This window comes from Battus philenor, unplaced genomic scaffold, assembly GCF_028537555.1.
Source record: "Battus philenor isolate CCGP_79_NKW_IND1 unplaced genomic scaffold, ilBatPhil1.0.hap1 SCAF_17, whole genome shotgun sequence".
Classification (NCBI taxonomy): domain Eukaryota; kingdom Metazoa; phylum Arthropoda; class Insecta; order Lepidoptera; family Papilionidae; genus Battus; species Battus philenor.
Window position 1 is genome coordinate 12,513,356 of NW_027181679.1, and position 13,933 is coordinate 12,527,288.

At 38.1% G+C, this 13,933-nt stretch overlaps 2 protein-coding genes across 2 annotated transcripts in view; one reads left to right on the forward strand and one right to left on the reverse strand.

The window, feature by feature from the left end:
- Nucleotides 1–962: 962 nt before the first annotated feature.
- On the reverse strand, nt 963–2,712 carry LOC137919853 (probable methyltransferase-like protein 15 homolog). Its single transcript, XM_068763064.1, has 3 exons — nt 2,556–2,712; nt 2,104–2,355; nt 963–2,059 (listed from the first exon to the last, which is right to left on the reverse strand). The coding sequence occupies exons 1-3, from the start codon at nt 2,624–2,626 to the stop codon at nt 1,015–1,017; spliced, it is 1,368 nt and encodes a 455-aa protein (XP_068619165.1). The 5' UTR covers nt 2,627–2,712; the 3' UTR covers nt 963–1,014.
- Nucleotides 2,713–9,598: 6,886 nt separating this feature from the next.
- Nrx-1 (Neurexin 1) overlaps nt 9,599–13,933 on the forward strand; it is a 284,025-nt gene continuing 279,690 nt past the window's right edge. Inside the window, exons 1-3 of the mRNA XM_068763299.1 lie at nt 9,599–9,759; nt 10,246–10,373; nt 10,497–10,754. Coding sequence (XP_068619400.1) covers nt 9,599–9,759; nt 10,246–10,373; nt 10,497–10,754 — 547 coding nt within the window. The remainder of the gene's footprint in view (nt 9,760–10,245; nt 10,374–10,496; nt 10,755–13,933) is intronic.

The window sequence follows — 13,933 nt, forward strand, 5'->3', positions numbered from 1 at the left end:
CTTTGTGTTATTCAGTTCAGTATTTCAATATTATGTACATTGCCCTACATTAATTATATATTATTATTCACTTAGACTGTTTTACAGTGATCACTTATGTATGATAGATAAATTACGGAATTGCCCAATTGGATAAAAGCTCCTACCAAATTGAGGTCCCATATCTGTGTCTAAGGATTCTTAACAAACCCTGATTGGAAGAAAGACTATAAAAAGAGGGAATTTTTTGTGATAACCTTTATAACATCTTTAATTATTTATTGTATAATTGGAGCAATTCCCCAGTTTTATAATACTTAAAAACTACTATTTACATCAGGTAATCTTTATTGTTTTTGATGGATCGAATATAAGTAAAAAGGTGTTTGAAACAAAAAACAACATATTTAACATAATTGCTAATAAAATACATACGGAAATCTGTAATATATTGAATACTATAATATGTAAAAAACGAACCTCGAAGGTATAGCAGACAAGGTAAATGGTAAATTTATAAAAAAATATCTAATACATACATATATATCTCTATAACATATATTTATCGTTAAATAAAACCTCATTGATTGCATAGGCATAATTTTAAAGACATATCAAATTCCCAATAACCTGCATATTTCAGTACCAATCTCTCTGAGAGAATTTAGGATTCTGGCTGTCTAAACTATAACAAGATTAAAACACTAGACTAATTTATATTAATGTAAATAATATTTTATTATTACATTATGCAGAGGATGTCTTTATAAAAAAATATTTCAAGACTGAAAAAAGAATGTCTGGTCTAGCAGACTTCAGCATCATACCCTGAGTGATTCTATATTGTTTCCTACTATTCAATGTGTAGTATTGGCATCCCATACATCATAATATAGGTAAGGCCTAGTACAATGCAATAGACATATTTTTATAATTAAAAATGAACAAAAATTCTCTTAGAGAGGCAAATAAAAGCAATGAAATTGATAATAATATTTATTCTCTAAACTACTATTCACACAATAATAAAGTATTTTACTTTATTTTGATAGCAGCACGAAGTCTTGCACTTCTACTTCTAGGATTTCTCTCCACCTCCTCATCAGAGGGTACTTCCACATGCTTATTGATTGCTTTCCATGGAGTATCCAGGAACTGGTTGATCGTGTCCTGGTCTTGCACTAACATCGGACTTAAATATCTTAAAGGCACAGGGTTTGCTACTTCATTAACTATATTTCCAGCAATGTGACGTTTCACAATTGTGTCTTCTAGTGAATGAAAGCAAATTGTGACAAGTTTTCCATTCAGTTTTAAGTAATACTTTGATAACACCATGCCATAGTTTAATTCGTTAAGTTCATTATTTACAAATATTCTTAATGCTTGGAACACTTTTGTAGCGTTAGATTGAGGTCTTTGCAATTTGTCAAGTCTGAATTCGTTGGGACAGCAAGAATCTACAATTTCAACTAATTCTCTTGTAGTTTCAACATTTTTAATCATGTACCTGGCTTCTATTATACTTTGCGCTATCTTTGCAGCTTTTTTCTCCTCACCATAGACCTTAAAAATCTTATACAGCTCATGTTCATTAGCAGTAGCTAAGACTTCTCTTGCCGTTATCTGGTTTGGATCTCTGCCTGCATCCATTCTCATATCTAGATAACCATCTTTGCTGACTGAGAAACCTCTTTCACCATTATCTAATTGCATTGAAGAACATCCAAAGTCAAATAAAATTCCATCAATTGAAGCTTGCCTAATATTTCTCTCCTTTAAAAGTGTAGGTAGTTCACTGAACTTTCCTAATAAAGGTGTAACTCTATTCGGAAATTCTTTGGCAAGTTCTTTTGCCTTTTCATATGCTACAGGGTCTCTATCAAGTGTTATTAATTTACAGTTTGCAGAAGTAAGTAAGTGTCTAGAATGACCACCTGCACCGAATGTCATATCAATGTACAACTCATTGTCTGTTGGGTTTAAGTGCTTAGTGACTTCATTTAACATAACAGGTACATGATCCTTGTATTGTATGGTCTCTGTCGATAATTGACGCTTTAGTACAGACCAACAAAGCCTATTAAATTTCCGAATAAACATTTTTAATCTTTATTAAACAACTTTTTGAAGAATCCTTTATTTTCCTCTTTTAGATAAGCTAATACTTCATTGGAAAGAATTAAGTTACACTCTTCCGTGCTAAGTCCAGTGGCTGTGCTTGTCTTACACCTCTTGTACTTATTTTTGTAATAATTATCAGCCAATCGGTTAAGGGAGTTATACTGACGACTGCACAGTTCGGTGTCAAAGTTTTGGCTTTGAGAAGATTCAAACGCTTCTTTTACTTTATCACGAATGACTTTGCCGAGATCCCTAAAAAATAAAAAAGTCAATATTCGTTGACGCAAATAGGTTATACTACACTAAAATTTTATCATTTAAAGCCACTATAGTCTAAATAAAATCTATTTAAATGTGTCTAATATAAAATTCTTAACATAAATAACATTTTTTTTAATTATATAAACAATAAAACATTTAAAAGAGTACAATAATTTTTATTTAAAACTAACCTATTGCCCTTAGTACCGTCAAGAGGCCACTTTGCTATAAGTTTCGTGAACTTCTTATATTGAGTAGTCATAGCTATGTCATTATTTTGTATATATATATTACGATGAAATATGTTTAAAATTATTCTTTAAATATATCAAAACTCAAGTATGGAAGAAAAAGAGATTGACAGAAATATGTTTTGACATTTGACATTTCAATTAGACTGGGAAACATTGAGTAGAGACAGGTTATAATTAGATGAACGCAGAAATTATATTACATAATATTACGTAATGTTAAACTGGGAATAAAAATGCTTATTAAATTAAATATTTATAAACTGTAATTAAATTGTATCTAATAAATTTAAATAAAATTATTTACGATAACATATACTTTTTATTTTGTCCATTATATGCCAGACATCTCTTAACTCACAAATTGCACTACGCGAAAGATTCAAACGACAAATAGAAGTATTTATGCATACTAAAGATAAGAAAAATTACAAGCGCACTGATTAGATAAAAAAATTAAAACTTCTAACATGCTTTAAAATTGACCTGATAGCGGGTCCAAAACAGTTCATTAACGAAGACAACCATATGAACCATATGGACGACGAAACATAAGAGACCAGGGCATGACAGACTTAGCTGCGTAAGAATGGCTGCCAAAAGGTAGCGAAGGAGACATGGAGGATACTAGAGTAGGCCTATATCCAAAGAAGTTTTAATAAAATTACTAACAACATTACAAATTTTAAAATAAGACTATGGTATGGTAGATTTTTATTTATTTTATTATGTTTTAAATTGGCAAAATAAAATGCTCACAGCTACCAATTTCACATTTTGAAACAGCAATAGCAAAATGTATCTCAAAATTAAATTTACTGAGCAACTATAGGTATCTTTTTGACCATTTTTATTAATGAATTAATTTCAAATAATAATTCTTTAATAGTCTGTATCTGCCAAACTATAAACTATATCCATGTCGCTTAATTGTTAACCCGTAGGCCATGACAGATGACATGCTTTAAGCGGAGAGAGACAAACCGTCTTGTTTGAAATGCAACTCGCCTTGTCGGCAAATGTCTGCAAATGTCGTCGTGCGACTGTCAGAACCCTTTAGGATATTATTCCTGCACGAGTATAAACATCCATACATTTTTCAATACAAACATTCTATAAAAGCATTGCGTTTCGAACAGCCATACGATTTTTGAATATTTCTAAAGAAAGCTACATGTAACAAAACAGCTTTGTCTGATTTAAGTTGAAGTGATATCATAGACCCGTAGTATAGGAAATAAATGAAAGAATAAATAAACATTTCGAGCACATAAAAATATTTATTACTCTTTAAAGTAATAATAGTGAAGTAACGTTATAGATAAAAAAAGTTTAGGTAAGAAATTGAACACAGATGTATTATGTCAAGTTTTAGTGCATTTATCTAATAAATTGTAGCTATATAATACTGTGGTCAGATAATTTCAAGCTAATCAAATTTAAGGGAGATTACTCCGATTAAAACGCAGTTTCACTAACGCTTTTCAGTCTTCGAAACAGTCGGAATAATCTTTTTTCGGTACAGCCTTCAAGGCCTTCTACGATTTGTTTTTTATACTCTTAATCGTGTTAAAAAGGCGTCTCCGTATTGACTTTTCGGATTTGCTGAATAGTCAGAAGGTGCACAGAGCTAAATCAGGTGAATACGGTGGTTGCAATATAACATTAGTCGAGTTTTTGACACATAGTTTCCAAAAAATTAAAATCGAGACGCGTCAACGTCAAAATAGCTTGGATTGGGCCAAAACATATTCCAACTTTTGACAGACAGAGGCTTGACAAATGTTATAGACCAGTGATTCCCAAAATGGTCTATATCGACCCCTAGGGGTCTATGACAACCAGCAAGGGGTCTACGTCAACGAAAAAAAATTTGGGAGTCCATGAAACGAAAATGGGGGTCCACGATAGTGGATCTCAACACATACACTGATAGTACCTATTTACTTACATCATACTATCTCATAATATCAAAACATTTACATTATTTATAAAAGTACCTATGAAGTAAAAAATTTATTATATATGTTTATAAAATTGTGTAAGTTGTAGGATGTTGGTATTCGCTTTGTGGTCGCAATAAATTTTTAACTTGTAAAAACTTAATAACGTATATTTTACATAACAGATAAAAAATTCTATATTGAGTAGTTTTAGTTTAAATTCACTTAATAAATGTATAAATTAACATGTGTTTTTACTTTAAGTTTTTAACACTAAACTTCACTATAGTTTGAAATTTACAGGAAATCAATATCAGGTATATAGAGGGTCTACCCAACACGGAAAAACATGGCAAGGGGTCTACGACACAAAAAAGTTTGGGGAACTCTGTTATAGACAGTTCTAACAAACTATGAAAAAAAAAATTACCTACCTTCCTAATCAGGGATTCCTAGTCAGGGAGTTTTAATGACAATTTCACCTTACTTTTTGATCACAGTACCAGTATATAATGTTATCACCAAATTGCTAACCTGAATCCTGATCGACGCAACGCTTCAGATGTAGAGATAAACAAGCCAAAATATTATTACTGCACTTTTATAAGAATAAATATAAAACTTTATCAATGTAAGCATTCCATCTTCCATCTGATTTACCTCGCACAACAGCGTTTCATTTCAATTAGGTTAGAAAAACTCTCTATACTCATGAAACACTTTCATGATTTATTATTGAATAGAAGACAGTAAGTAATGATAATCTAGTGGCAGAGGACTGTAAATTGCCATCGTAGATCACGGGTTACATTGCCGAGATACATTGATACATAACATTAACATTTTGTGCATTAATTATGATTGATTGCCTCTGCTCACAAACGATTTCCACAGTATGGACAGCAGCGTCTTCTGCGTACAAAGATCACACTGGGATCCATAGTCCACTTGCCAAAGCGTAGCGATTATTGTGTATCCTCTCGTATATATTGTTACATAGCACGAGTTACAGAACCCTCTAAACAATAAACACTGAATCTTATTGCCGTGAACACGCGTGACTTTGAAGTTATTCATAAATTCTTTATACAGTTCTCGGAAATTCTTACTGAGTACTATCTCGAACTTACTAGAACCTTATCCGTAGTATAAATAAGTGTACTCTCTATGATGACAGTTCAGTATTGTTGTTTGAGTTATAAGATTAAGATCTACGATCAGTGATACAAAGTGACTATTTGATAAGTTATTTGGAAAATGAATTCTTAACCGATTTAGAAGCGAAGTTTCGACTAAGCGAAATTATACTTAGTTTTAAAGTAGGGTGACCATCTGATGTGTGAATAAAGAATTCCTTCTGAACCAGTGGCGTTTCATTTCGAGTGGTTCTGACACAGTACGTAACAATATCTTTGCGGAAGACTGAAACTACATCGGCCATCATCAGTTAAATAACTATTCTTGTTTATTAGCAAAAAATCGCGATCAATCTTGATTAGTTGGATTAGTTGATGTGAATGAAATTCTATAGTAAACCATAAATATTTAGCTAAAATAAAAAATCAATAAATAAATTCCGGTATACAATTCCGTAATTTCATTAATTTGTTCACTCATTCTGAAACACAATAAAGGCGTTTATAACAATCTTGTAATTCAACCAGTTTGCAAAAACAAAACGTTACAGCATATGATCGTAATCCTGACGATAATAACATACAATTGTGATAGTCTAGACATATGTGCATACATTCAAAATACTGTCATTATTGTTGGAAGGGTTCGCGACCTGACTTTATTATGTATGGATAACAACAGATACAAAAAAATGTAATAATACTGTGGCGTTTCGGCTTAAAATTGACAACGTCATTCGTAGAATCATCGTGGAAACTTCTAGAAATATATACACCAATACCTCACTTTGCGTCGTGGTTACGTTCTAAAAAAACACGACGCAAATTGAAACGCCGCAAATTGAATTAAGATTTTCTATAGCAAATCATCATGTAAAGATTGAAGATAGGTTCCAGGGTCACGAAAATACAACTTTTTAAAAAGAAAATTAAACAAAGTAAACATTTAAAAACCAAAAAAATGTTACTATGCCAATAAATAAATTGGAAAAATATTTCTCCTTTGTTCTTACCAGAAACAACACGTAAAAATTTATATAAATTTATTATTCTCTTTTAAAAAAAGCATAACACTTTACATTACAAAGCACTATGTTATTGAAATTTAGCTCTAAAATTATCAAAACAAAGTGAAAATAAAACTGTATTCAAATTGCGTTGTTTTTAGTTAGAAAGGGAATCTCCGAGTTTTGATGGCATGGCGCAAATAGAAACAAAAGTGTTGCCATCTTTTGGAAAAAAAAGAGTATTTAAAAAAAAATTAAAGACCTTAATCAAAAACAACGCAATCTCGAAAATCTAACGTCGCACATTGAAAATTAATACTAATTAAGCAGCGACGCAACTTCGAATAAAACGCAAAACGAAACGAAGCAAAGCGAGGTATTGGTGTACTAAATCCTAAACGTGTGTTTTTGGATAAAAGAAACGTCAAAACTTTTATTTATACATAACCTTGAATTATTCGATTTGATGTCTTTTTGTATTTATTGTTGTATCAATAATTTTTTTTTTTTTGTAACGCAAACTCATTCTCTTTAATATTTTAATTCATGGCCTCGTGTGCAAACTCCCGGCCGCTCAACGATCCATTGAGGTTATGCTCGGAATTTTCTACATAATTTAATCAGACATAAGGAGATCTTGTACACAAGTAACTGACATGACCCAGCGGATGGGCAGTGGTAGTGGGCAAGTCACATAGAAAGCAGATGGCAGCTGGAGCCTCATGATGCTGAAGTGGAGACCACTCCAGGTGGAGCATTGATTTTTTTAATGTCTTCGAAAGACGCTGGGTGCAGTTCGTTTCTTTCTGGTTAAGTTGCAAATATTGGAAAGTTTTCGTGGCACGCCCACAGTTGGACATAACACTTTCACACCCGCCAATGTTGCTGAAACAATGATAGGTTGTAATAATATTGCTATATAAATAAGCCGCCAGATGTGAAAGTTCCCGCGGACGTCGTCACAACGCTTAACCTTTTGTTTGTCTCGCCCACTCGTCTCGCTCACTCGCACGGCGTGCACGATACGCGCTCTTGCTTGCTCTTGGCAGGTAGCCAAGACGCGCAGCACGTGCGCCCGCGGCCGTTGGAGTTCTGGGAGTCGGATTTGAGCCATGGTTCGATGCGCAACCGCGCGTAGGCGAATTATTCATTTTCCGCGCACAAATTGTTTTAATAATTAAATAAACGTTTTTCCACATCACACTGGCGCCCAACCCGTGGCCTACACGCTAATTATCGACGAAATCGCGTATTCAACCGTTCGCCATCTTAGCGTCGTAGAAGAATCCCATCGAAAATTTAACAATTGTGCGTTATCGGAGTGAATTTCGTCAGTGGTTTGCATCTGTTGTTTGCGATGCCGCGTCGCAAGGCTCCAGGCGTCCGTAACAACGTCGAGGATTAGGACTCGGACAGGTTCATGACCGAGGGGCAGCTATCGTCGTTCATGGCGGCGTTCGCCAAGGCTCAAGCGGAGTCAAACCGCCAGCTAATCGAGTGTCTTTTGCTGCGATCGCCGGCCTTCACTACAGGAGCGCCCTCGCCATCACCATCACCATCGTCGTCTTCGGCTCATCCGTCTCCGTCGGGAAACTTCGCCGGTTGCACGGCTCGTTTCAAATTAACACGAGAAAGTGTACAAAGCGATCAGCGAGCAGGGAGTGCGGGCTCGCGCGCGCGTGCGACGTGCAAGGCACGCGCCGCCGCCGCCGCCGCCGTCGTCGCTGTACCTGCTGTGGTAAGCGCAGCGAATGCGCCGAATCGAGGTAAACGGTTTTGTGTTTATTGCAAGAAGAGTGGACATAATCGCGATGAGTGCTCAAGGCTTAGATCTAAAAGTGATCCGCATACAGTTTCGTGTTACGGTTGTGGTATGAAAGGTGTTATTCGTGCTAATTGTGTTAACTGTAATACAAAAAATACGGACACTAAGGATTCGTTCTTTGCATGCGATTTTATGTCAACAAATAGGCATTTATATTCCAAAACCGAGGCATCGCAATATCAAGCCCATGTTTCTTTTGATTGTAATACTGTTTTTTTAAATTCTGTTTGTAATGTATATGATGTACCTGATGCGCGGTCAGTGGATAACTCGCGTACCGAGCGCTTGCGTCCGGATGTTTGTACCAAAGGCCGTCCAATTTTGGACATAGAGATTTTTGGCTATCGCGGTACCGGTCTATTAGACACGGCGGCTAAACGTAGCGTTGCCGGATCCACGCTGTACTCTTTGTTGCTTAAGTTAGGGCAGCCGATGCGTAGTAGCGTCATGACTGTAAAACTTGCTGACGGTGTAGTGCGTGACGTGACAGTCAGACTGGTGGACGTTGTGGTGATGCTCGCGGGCGCATCAATACCTATCACATTTATAATTTTTCCAGATGCAGTTAACAATGAAACATTGCTAGGCATTGATTTTATACGTAAAGCTGGTTTGGTTATTGATATTTTTAATATCACGTAACTTCATCGGGTGCGCCTCTGCCGACATGTTGCGTTCGGACGAGGGTATGATGCTGTCACCACCTGAAAGAGCAAGCCTCGCGCAGACATTGCAGGAGTACGAGGACATTTTCCGAGAAGGGGGAGGACCGACGTCGTTCGCTGAACACCGCATTGACACCGGCACCCACCCGCCGATCGCCGTCCCGCCGTACCGCCTGACGCCTGCGAAAAAAGAAGTTATGGAGGCTGAAATTAATAAGATGCTGACGGAGGGTGTCATCGAAGAGTGTGAGTCTCCGTGGGCAGCACCAGCGCTGTTGGTACCTAAAAAGGATGGGTCCTACAGATTTTGTGTGGATTATCGCAAATTGAATTCCATCACGAAGGTTGACTCCTATCCGCTTCCGGTGATCGACGATCTACTGCAGTATACTGGCAAAAGTTGTTTCATGAGCACCATCGACCTCAAGGCAGGTTACTGGCAGGTTGCTGTCAAGGAAGAGGATCGCGACAAAACCGCCTTCGTGTCACCATTTGGCGTTTTCAGATTCAGGCGTATGCCTTTTGGCTTGCGCAACGCTCCAGCGACGTTCCAGCGTCTGATTGACAGGTTTCGTTCAGGGTCTGCTTTAAAAGGCGTGACTATTTTAGGTTACATAGATGACCTCATCGTGATCTCTGAAAACTTTGCTCAGCATCTACGGGATCTTCGAGCTGTTTTCGATCGCCTTCGTATCTTCAGCCTGTGCGCCAATCGAGCTAAATGCGTGTTTGCTAGAGAAAGCGTTAAGTATCTAGGTCACGTGATTTCGTCTCAAGGGCTATCGCCGGACCCTGACAAAATCAGCGCCATCGTCGATATGAACGAGCCGACGAATGTGAAGCACTTGAAATCCTTCTTACAGACGTGCTCGTGGTTCCGTAAGTTCGTGCCGAACTTCGCAAAGGTTGCGCAACCGTTGACTATGCTGACGAAGAAAGATCAGTCTTGGTTGTGGGGCGAAGCTCAAGTCGCTGCGTTCTTGGAACTTAAAAAATCACTTACCTCTCTTCCAATCCTCATCCAGCCAGATTATAGTCTTCCTTTTGTGCTTAGGACTGACTCGAGCAGCTATGCTTTAGGTGCAGCTCTCTTGCAGGGGGAGTCGCCGCGCGAGGAGCGTCCGATCGCGTACGCCAGCCGCCTTCTGACTTCGGCGGAACGAAACTACTCAACCACCGAGCGTGAAGCTCTTGCAGTTGTGTGGGCAGTCGAGAAGTTTCGCGGCTACATCGATGGTCATCCCGTGCGCGTCGCCAGCGACCACCAGCCCCTGAAGTGGTTACTAACCTTGAAGTCTCCTGCAGGTAGATTGGTCCGTTGGGCTATGAAGTTGCAGTCTTTCGATCTCCAAGTGGACTACACCCCAGGAAAGGCAAACGTCATCGCAGATTCGCTCAGTCGACCTCCATGCGTTGAGGAGGCTCGAGATGCTTGTGGCGTCTGTACGGTGGTGATTGAAACGCCACGATGGGAGGCAACCGCTCTTCGTAAAGATCAGCTCGCAGATCCTGAAATCGCGAAGATTATCCTGGGCCTGGAGGGAAAGGAAGAAGTGGAGATTTGTAGGTGGACAGATAGAGGTTATCATATGTCAAAGGGGATACTTTACCGATATACGGAAGCAGAAACGGAAGAACCGCAGCTTGTTGTACCAGTCAACCGTCGGAAGCAAGTTATGGTTGAATGTCACGACGCTGCAACAGCTGGTCACGGTGGTGTTGATAGGACTTTGCATCGTATTTCCCAGCGGTTCTATTTTCCTGGAATGCGTCGTTTTGTAGCGGAGTATCTCAAGTCTTGTACTGAATGTCAGCGTTACAAGCCTTCGAATGAGAAGCCTTCAGGCTTGTTGCAGACTCCAGTACCCGCACAGCGCTTCGAAGTTGTAGCAGTAGATTTGTTCGGTCCACTTCCTAAGGGTCCCAAGGGTGAACGTTGGGTCCTTATCGTCGAAGACACCGCCAGTAAGTGGGTAGAGCTGTTTGCGCTTACTGAAGCTACTGCTGAAGCTTGTGCTAAGATCTTGATAGAGGAGGTTTTCCTTCGTTTTGGTGTTCCTAGGCGATTAATTTCTGACAATGGTGTCCAATTCGTCGCCGATGTTATGCAGAAAGCCATGTTTGTTTTGGGTGTTAAGCAGAATCTGGTGCCCCTGTATCATCCAGAAGCGAATCCTGTGGAGAGGAAGAACAGGGACATTAAGGTGCAAATGGCTATCCTCGTGGAAAATCACCATCATAAATGGCCTGAAGCTCTGCCATTTATTCGTTTCGCTTTAAACACATCGTTGACAAAAGCAACCCAACAGACTCCTGCATACCTGACTTTTGCTCGCGAACTTCGCTCACCAATTGCAGCTCAGACGGACTTGCGTGCAGTTGTCGAAGCGGAGAACTACGTGCCGCAAAACACACCTTATCTGCTAAGACTCGCAGATACTCTCCAGTCCAGCAAAGAAAGTATTGAACACCAACAAGACCTCCGCAAAGCTGTTAAAGATAAAATTCGTAAAAGTGACAGTCTCGACGTCGGCGACCTCGTATTGATGAAAACGCACGTTCTCAGCAACTCTGCAAAAGGTGTCAGCGCTAAGTTCGTACCTAAACGAGACGGGCCTTACGTCGTTCAGAAGAAAGTTAGCCCAACTACGTACCTGTTAGCGTTTCCTGATAAGTCCGACATTACCATTGGGAAGTATCATGTCTCTGACTTAAGACGCTATCATTCGCGAGAGGGTGAATGCACTGAGATTCCTGAGCCTGTGGCTCCAAAACGTCCTCGCGGCCGACCGCGAAAGCTTGTGTCGGTTTGACCAGTTGTGAGGTCACTGGTCCAGGTCAAAAGGGGGAGTATGTAATAATATTGCTATATAAATAAGCCGCCAGATGTGAAAGTTCCCGCGGACGTCGTCACAACGCTTAACCTTTTGTTTGTCTCGCCCACTCGTCTCGCTCACTCGCACGGCGTGCACGATACGCGCTCTTGCTTGCTCTTGGCAGGTAGCCAAGACGCGCAGCACGTGCGCCCGCGGCCGTTGGAGTTCTGGGAGTCGGATTTGAGCCATGGTTCGATGCGCAACCGCGCGTAGGCGAATTATTCATTTTCCGCGCACAAATTGTTTTAATAATTAAATAAACGTTTTTCCACATCACAAGGTCTATTTATTATTAGTACATATATACAAATTTATTTACGTATTTGTCTTTTGGAACACATCATATTATTATAATATTTTTTCACTGATTGTTCTAATTTTTTATTTTCATACTTTGATTGTCTGAAAAAAATTATCTCAAATGATAAAACCGCCCATTGTACATTGTTACATGTTCTTGTTTTTTTATATTACTTGTTAATCTTTTTTCAAGAGACGCTAATATTTAGGTCAGTCTCTATTTAGGATCGATAGAGGTAGCATCTTCTAGAACCTTCGGATTAATTCTTGGGTATCAAGGATTCAGATTTAGAGATTGTTTTTCTTAAAAACAGTAACAAAAAAAAGTAATAATCTAATATATAAAATTCTCGTGTCACGGTGTTCGAACTTGAACTCCTCCGAAACGGCTTGACCGATTTTTACCAAATTTTACATGCGTATTCAGTATGTCTGAGAATCGGCTACTATCTATTTTCTATACCCCTAAGTGATAAGGGTGGTCCACCCCTAAATTTTATTTACAATTTTTTAGACCATTTTTTTGGTTTTTATTTTATTATGATACATCATACAAAAATACATACAAACCTAAATTTTCACCCCTCTACGATCAACCCTTATCTTACATTTGTTAATTAAAAACTTTAATTTTTTAACTTTTAGTTGCAAGGCCGTCATTCAGTGGACGTCTATACGCTGTTTTAATTATGAGAGCATCTTTCGTCACGTGTATCCAAAAAGAAATTTGACACAACTAGAACACTCTCAGCAAATGTAATGACGATATTAACTTGGCGCTTTTAATAGTTCGTTTTTAGTTCAGAATTAATTATTCAAAACATAAACAGAGCGGTTGTCGAGTCAGCCAGTATATAGGGTGATTGGTTATTGGTGTGAAGGCTATAAAGGTTTTTAAAGCATATACATCTATTTCCAATAAACTAATAACTTCTAGCTGTACAAATTTAACAAGGACAGATAGTAAACAATTAATATTACTCTTACTTCTACTGTTATACGCGATTAGCGTGCGGAAGTGAAATACCGCCCAAGTACATTGGCGAGGAATACGATAAGCAAGTGTGATGGAAAAAGGTGTATTCACATATGTATAGAGTATTTACAATTTACACGACCCTAACGCAACAGCAGCGCCTTCATCACTGATGGCGTCCGAATTCAAATCGGCGTTCGAATTTGAAGTCGAAAGTTAAAAAATAATTTGACATATAAGTATAGTGGCTGTAGTGGCCAGCAATATCGACTTTGAAGGCTACACTGTTGTACCAGACATTAATTGACAGTAAATGAGTTATATATTATATATGTTATATATAAGTCTTTTTACCAACTATCCTGTTAAAAAAGTCTAAAAATAAGGTGTTATGGGATAATGCAGTAACATTTTAAGACTTTAGATATTGTCTTTTATAATTGGATACCGCGTGAATTTTGCTTCGCATCGAAGTTTATAAAAGGATTACAGAGCTTTAAAACACCTCGGAATGCGCGCCTGCATCGTTGTTTCAGTTTAAAATTGGTTACAAACTTTTTAAAAAATACATATAAGCTTACAACGTGTTT